Genomic DNA, 7,968 nt, shown 5'->3' on the forward strand with positions numbered 1-7,968 from the left:
AGATTGATAAAAAAAATCACAAAATGAATTGTCGCCTGGGCTCATATATTCGATTTATGACCTGATTGATAATTAAAAATGAAACAAATCTAGTGTCATTTAGTACGTTTTGTTGCACTTTGTGGAACCTGATTGATTTTTCAAAAAGAAAATTGCTAAATTAATTGTCATTAGGCCTTTTTGTTCTGTAAAAGACGCCTGATTGATCTAAAGTCTAAATTCGGCAGCCTGATTGACACGTAGTAGTCAAAACTGAATGCTTTTAGCGGATTTTCCTTTTAAAATGAACCCTGGTCGATTAAAGTACGCAGGTTCTTTTTAATAAAATTAATATCCTTAGGGCTCGTAGATTCCTATTAAGCCCTGATTGATACATATTTCATGTCATTGGGTTTTTTTAATTATAGGTTTGAACCATGATTGATTCAAAATATTAGAAAAGTTTGTTTTGAGCTGTAATTGATAAAGATTTAACGTACTTGATTTTCCCCCTTAAGATGAATTGTGACAAAGCATCGCAAAAAGTTCGGTCTACGACCTGATTGATACATAGCAAAAAAATTTATATCGTTATGGCAGATAAATTCGTATTAAGTTCTGATTGATGCAAAAAATGCTGTTAGGAGCATTTTTCCTTAAATCGAATCCTGATTGACAAAAATCATTGACATCACGATGGATACAGAGTTTTAACCTCTGATTTATATCGCCTAGTCTCATGTATTCGATTTATGACCTGATTGATAATTAAAAATTAAACAAATCTAGTGTCATTTGGTACGTTTTGTTGCACTTTGTGGACCTGATTGATTTTTCAAAAAGGAAATTGCTAAATGAATTGTCATTAGGCCTTTTTGTTCGGTAAAAGACACCTGTTTGATGTAAAGTCCAAGTTCGGCAGCTTGATAAAGCTTGATCTAGACCTCAAAAAGACCCGGGTTTGCTCAATATAAAGCCTGATTGATGATGAAAAGACTGAATGTCTATGAAATATGATTGATACCACGACGTGTAAGGCAGTTAAAACTGTTCTATTTTTTAATAAAGCCTGATTGATACACACATCCAAGATTGATATAGTTTTCAGGTTATTGAAGGTTTTTACCTTCGAGTGGAAGCATGATTGATACAAATTGTCTTTTTAAAACTCTGTTTCGAGCCCTGATTGATAAATATTTCACGCAGTAAAAAAAAACTTGGTTTTAATTTCTGATTGATATTTTTATCATATTAATACATACTAGCCTAAAAGGAACTTTTTTAACTTTCTGATTGATACAGTGAGTAGGGTATTTTTCTTTGAAAATTGAAGCGTGATTGATCCAAAGCTTTTTAAAAGCTCGTTTTAAGCCCTGGTTGATACAGATACGTTCTTTTCCTCTAAAAAATGAAGCCTGATTGATAAGTGATTGTTAGTTTATTTTGACTCCTGGTTGATACAGATTTCACCGTTGGGACCTCAAAATGAAGCCTTGTTGATATAAAATAGTTAAAAGATAGATTTAACGTCATTTTCTTCTAAATATGAAGCCCGGTTGATTAGGAATTGTTAGTTTAATTTGTGCCATGATTAATACAGATTTTACAACATTGGTCTCTTCGAAATAAAGCCCGATTGATTAAGATTGATAGCCAAGAATTTCACACCTTGCATTCTACAAAATGAAACCTGATTATACAAAGGAGTTGAGCTGTTCGCGTTAAGCCCTGTTTGATGTAAAATTTCACGACATTAGGGAGCTTTTTCCTTAAGTAAACCTGATTGACACGTAGTAATCAAAACTGAATGTTTTTAGCGGATTTTCCTCTTACAATAAATCCTGGTTGATTAAAGTACGCCGGTACTTTTTGAGCCCGGATTGATATAGATTTCATGCCGTTTGGAGATTTTCTCAAGACGAATTGATAGAACATTGAAACTTATGAAAATTTTTGCTTTAACCCCTTATTGATACATCCCGGTAAAAATTAATATCATTAGGGCTCGTAGATTCCTTTTAAGCCCTGATTGATACATATTTCATGCCATTGGGTTTTTTTTATTATAGGTTTGAACCATGATTGACTCAAAATAATAGAAAAGTTTCTTTTTGGGCTGTAATTGATAAAGATTTAACGTACTTGCTTCTCCCCCTTAAGATGAATTGTTAAAAAAGCATAGCAAAAAGTTAGTTCGTTCTGAGACCTGATTGATACGTAGTAGCAAAAAAGTTTATATCGTTATGGCAGATAGGTTCGTATTAAGCTCTGATTGATGAAAAAAATTTACGATGTTAGGACAATTTTCCCTTAAATCGAATCCTGATTGATAAAAATCATAGACAAAGTTAGTTCTAAACCACGATGGATGCATAGTTTTAAGCTCTGATTTATACAGAATTCCACGTTATTTGGACATTTTTGTTCTGGAAAAATTTTGATTGATGAAAATTAGTGAAAAACGAATGCTATTCAAGCTCGTATAGGTTTTGAGCCCTGATTGATACATACCAACAAAAAATTATACCGATAAGGCTTGTAGGTTCGTTCTAAGCCCTGATTGATACATAATTCCAGGATATTTGGACATTTTTGATCAGGAAAAATGTTGATGGATAAAAATTAGTGAAAAACACGAATGCTATTCAGGCTCTTATGTAGGTTGTAAGCCCGATTGTTAAATACCAGCAAAAGAATTTTACCTCTATGGCTTGTAGGTTCGTTTTAAGCCCTCATTGATACATAACTCCACGAAATTTTGTGATTTTTGTTCAGTAAAAATCTTGATTGATGAAAATTACTCAAAAACGAATGCTATTCAGGACTGATATGGAAGTTTTAAACCCTGATTGATAAATACCAGCAAATAAATTATATCGTTATGGCTTGTATGTTCGTTCTAAGCCCTGATTGATAGAGAATTCCCCGAACTTTTGTGATTATTGTTCTGTAAAAATCTTGATTGATGAAAATTAGTTAAGAAAGAGTGCTATTCAGGGTTCGTATGTAGGTTTTAAGCCCGATTGTTAAATACCAGCAAAAGAATTATACCTGTATGGCTTGTAGGTTCGTTTTAAATTCTGATTTATACAGAATGTCACGAAATTTTGAGATTTTTGTTCAGGAAAAATTTTAGTGAAAAAGGAATGCTATGCAGGCTCTTATGTAGGTTTTGAGCCCTGATTGATACATAATTCCACGAAATTTTGGATTTTTGTTCAGTAAAAATCTTGATTGATAAAAATTACTCAAAACGAATGCTATTCAGGGCTGATATGGAGGTTTTAAACCCTGATTGATATATACCAGCAAATAAATTATATCGTTATGGCTTGTATGTTTGTACTAAGCCATGATTGATACAGAATTCCCCCAAATTGTGTGATTATTGTTATATGTATTGATACATACCAACAAAAATTATAGCGATATAGCTCATATGTTCGTTCTAAGCCCTGATTGATACAGAATTCCACGTCATTTGGACATTTTTGTTCAGGAAAAATGTTGATAGGTGTCAATTAGTTAAGAAAGAGTGCTATTCAAAATTTTAAGTGAAATACGAATGTTATAGATTGATGGAAAATTTCACGTTTTTAGGAGCTCTTTCCTTAAGGCGCGTATGTTCGTTTTAACCCCTTATTGATTGTGAATTCATTGCGCCAGACAACATTTTGTTTAAAAATCGAGCCTTGGCTCCTGTTTTTCATAAAAATGAAGGCAAAGTTTCAATCAGAACTTGTCCTGGCCTTATTCGAGGGTCTGTTTGTCGTGATCCTGGTCCTTTTCGAGTGCGTTGTTCGATCTCCTTTTGAATCGTGCCCCCCCGTCCGTTTTTCTACGCGTCTCGTGCCCGTTCCTAAAGGACCAGCTAAACAGAAAAGCGTCGGTGGACCGTTTCTGCTGAGTCGCCCCCCTCGGCCCCAAATGGACTCAGCGTTAAACGTTCCCCCCGGCTGCTTAATTGGGCACCGTGGTCGTGTAGGCTTCTTTTTTTTTTTTTAAATTTTATTTCTGTGTGCAGTAGATCACCGGCTTATTATATCTTTTTATTGCGCAATTAAAAAGGGCCACGGGGGCGGGGGGCATGGAGGAACTGTTCGAAAAATGAGTCAGTCCGTTCTATTAATAAGACGCGCGCATTGTTTCCCCGCCGGATCCTCTCCTTGTTGGAGAAAGGACAGTGAAATCGGGTCGGGAAAATCGTACAAAAAAAAAAAACACTTGGTTTTTCAATTTTCCGAATCGATACGATCACCTATCCTAATCGCCAGGTTGGGGTATCTCGGATCCGAGGTCGAACGACACGCCGAGAGCGTGATGTCGATCCTAAAACGTGATCAGACGGAAAGAAAACAAAATATAAACGGGAGAATTATTGAACCAAAAAAAAAAAAATCATCTGAGTGCAAAGTCCAAAAAGTAAGAAAACACGGTTTTCGCCGCCTTCTCGGCCGGTTTGGAACGGCGCGTTTTATTTTAGGACGCGGGCCGACGCCCAGGGAGACCGAAAGATCTTTCGAACAATAAGAAACTCTGTTGTATATACATATGAGAGATGGAGAGAGAGTGTGTGTGTGATTGAATGAGAGTGAGTGAGAGAGAGAGATAGAGGAAGGGAGGGAGAGCGAGAGAGCGAGCGAATGAATGAGTGAGTGAGCAAGTGAGAGGGTGAGTGAGTAACCAAGAGAGTGCGAGAGTGCGTAAGAGCATGAGAGAGAGAGAGAGAGAGAGAGACAGACAGAGAAAGTGATAGGAGTGAGGGAGAGAGAAAGTGAGTGATGAGTGAGAAAGAATGAGTTCTTACGAGAGAGATAGAGGAAAGATAGATAGAGAGAGAATGAGTGAGAGAATGACTGAATGATTGAGAAAAAGCAAGTGAACGAGAGAGAGAGAGAGAGAGAGAGAGAGAGAGAGAGAGAGAGAGAGAGAGAGAGAGAGANACGAGAGAGAGAGAGAGTGAGTGAGTGAGAGAATGACTGAATGATTGAGAAAAAGCGAGTGAACGAGAGAGAGAGAGAGAGAGAGAGAGAGAGAGAGAGAGAAAGAGAGAGAGTGAGAGAATGGCTGAATGATTGAGAAAAAGCGAGTGAACGAGAGAGAGAGTGAGTGAGTGATAGAGTGAGTGAGAGCGTGTAAGTAAGACTGACTATGTGAGTGAGCGAGAAAGGGTGAGAGGGAGTGGGAGGGAGAGAGAGGGGGAGTGAGTGAGTGAGAGCGTGTAAATAAGACTGACTGCGTGAGTGAGCGAGAAAGGGAGGGAGAGAGAGAGTTGAATGAGAACGAATGAGTGCTCAAGAGTGATAGAAATATAGAAAGGGTGAGAATGAAGAAGTGAGAGTGGATGAGAAAGAGAAACCTAGAGAGTGAGTAGAGAGCGTATAAATGAGAGTGACTGAATGAGTGAGCGAGCAAATCAGTGAATGAATGAATGAGTAAGCCAGCAGGAGAGTGAGTGATCGAGAAAGGGAGAAAGGGAGCGAGCCAGTAGAGGGAGAGAGAGAGATAGAGAGAGAGGGACTGAATAATTCAGAAAAAGTGAATGAGCATGTGAGCGAGTAAATGAGAGTGCTTGAGTAAATGAGTGAGTGAGCCAGCGAAAGATCGAATGAATAAGTGGTTAAATACACTAAAACCTAGATTGATAAAGCGATAAATGGTAAGAAAGATACGTCGATAAATGGACGCATACATTTATAGATTGCCATCTGTTTATCAAACAACCTATCAATTTATCTACGTGCCTATCTAACAATGTACGACACGTCTACCATTCTAACTATCCAAAATGTTATTCATCTATATAACAAATTTTGATTTATCTTTCAAACCTATCCCACAGTTTGTCGTATTATTTGTGTAACAATCCAACTATACATTTACATACGTTTTTTTCTTAAAATGTACGATTTGGTCATCCATCTAACATTTTAAACATCCATTTATCTACGTACCTATATACCACATCTTAATCAATCAACCTATCCTTTTATTTATGTACCTATCTTACAATTTATCGTGTCATCTTCCTGTCCATCGAACTATCCATTTATATCAAAATGTACGATTTGTCTATCACTCTAACTATCCATTTATCTACTCATCTATCTTATCATTTATATTATTATCTTCGTATCAACCACCATCCATTTATCTACGTATTTATCTCAAAATTTATTGTCTAGTTATCAATACACTTTACCCATCTATTTATGTACGCATCTACTCAAAATTGATCTTATCTGCCTATCCAGCTAGCTATCACTTTTAACCATGCATTTATCTGCCTATGTATATATATATATATATATATTNATATATACCATGATCAATGTACCTATACATTTATTTATTTATCTCATAATTTATAGTATTATCCACCTATACATCTCCTGATGTACGATCTATCTATCACTCAACTATCAACTATCGATTTATCTACATATGTATATCACAATTTATAGCCTTACTTGTCTATAAAACCAACCCTCTATTTATCTAACGTATCTATTTTAAAATTTATTGCATTATCTTCCTATCCTTCCAACTATACATTTATCTACGTATTTATCTTAAAATGTACGATCTATCTATCACTCCAATTATCCATTTATTTACATATCTAAATATCACAGCTTGATCTATCTATCTCACTATTTATCGTATTATCCGCCTTTACATCCAACAGTACATTTTTCTACGAGTCTCCTGGTGTACGATCTGTCTATCAATCTATCACTTTAATTGTCCATTTATTTACATATCTAAATATCACAGCTTGATCAATCTATCTCGCAATTTATCGTATTATCCGCCTTTACATCCAACAGTACATTTTTCTACGAGTCTTCTGGTGTACGATCTGTCTATCAATCTATCACTTTAATTATCCATTTATTTACGTATCTATGTCACTATTCATCGTATTATCCTTTCCATCCAACAGTCCGTTTTTCTGCGAGTCTACTGATGTACGATCTGCCTATCAATCTATCACTTTAATTATCCATTTATTTATGTATCTATAAAGCACAGTTCGATCAATCGACCTATCCATTTATTTACGTATCTATGTCACAATTTATCGTATTGTCCGCCTTTCTATCCAACAGTCCGTTTTTCTACGAGTGTCCTGATGTACGATCTGTCTATCAATCTATCACTTTAACTATCCATTTATCTACGTATCTGTCTTATAATTTATCGTATTATCTTCCTATTCATCCAATTGCCTATTTATCTACGTATCTACCTCAAAATGTACGATCTGTACATCAATCTCACTTTAACCATCCATTTATCTTCGTATCTGTATATGACATCTTGATCAATCTACCTATCCATTTATTTACATATCGTCAGAATTTTTGTTATTATTATTATTTTTTATTATTAAATATTGATTATTTTGTACTTACTGTTTGATCGATGAGATGGGACACCATTTTATTAGAGTACATCAGGCTCTCTTTGTTGTGTCGCTATCTGTTTATTTTTATATAATTTTTTTTCCACGCGTCTATCACCGAGTAGGCGGACTTAATTAAGCACCGTCTTTGAACTGGAGTCGTAAGTCCCCCCGTTGAAATTTCCGAACCGGCCCCGGCGACCGTCTGCCCCGCCGTTGGAAAACGGGTGCAGGCGCGCATGGGGAGACGGAGACCACGCCTTCGGCCGCCTATTGGACCTGACGGCGCCCCTCTACGCCCCAATACGACGAGGGTGACATAACGAACAAGTAGGAAGTGAGAGAACCCCTTAACAAGCGGTTTACTCGGGTTATGCAACCCCCCCCCGTACTCAATTGGGGAAGGGGTGGGTTACAGCAATTTTAAAAACGAAGGACGAAAAAAATGATATTTGTATATATAATCCTCCCACCGGCGACCTACAAACGAAAGAAATGTATGTTACTGCCACTTTACTCTCTGGAGTTGACGAAGAACGTGGCACAACGGCCCGAGACCGCTTGGAACTTGCAACACCCTG

At 36.6% G+C, this 7,968-nt stretch overlaps 1 protein-coding gene across 2 annotated transcripts in view; it reads right to left on the bottom strand.

Annotated features, from left to right (window-relative positions):
- Positions 1-7,681, bottom strand: part of LOC106662964 (forkhead box protein E4-like) — a 21,842-nt gene extending 14,161 nt beyond the window's left edge. Inside the window, exon 1 of one of the 2 annotated variants that reach the window (XR_002910340.1) lies at positions 7,398-7,681. Coding sequence is in view for 1 of the 2 variants with exons in the window: in XM_014387422.2 (XP_014242908.1) it covers positions 7,398-7,439 (42 nt within the window). In the remaining variant the exon portion in view is untranslated. The remainder of the gene's footprint in view (positions 1-7,397) is intronic. The other variant, XM_014387422.2, reaches the window with a different exon arrangement.
- Between the last annotated feature and the right edge of the window lie 287 nt (positions 7,682-7,968).

The sequence above is a fragment of the Cimex lectularius genome, unplaced genomic scaffold (genome assembly GCF_000648675.2).
Source record: "Cimex lectularius strain Harlan isolate CLEC.00 unplaced genomic scaffold, Clec_2.1 scaffold14, whole genome shotgun sequence".
In the NCBI taxonomy this organism is placed as follows: Eukaryota; Metazoa; Arthropoda; class Insecta; order Hemiptera; family Cimicidae; genus Cimex; species Cimex lectularius.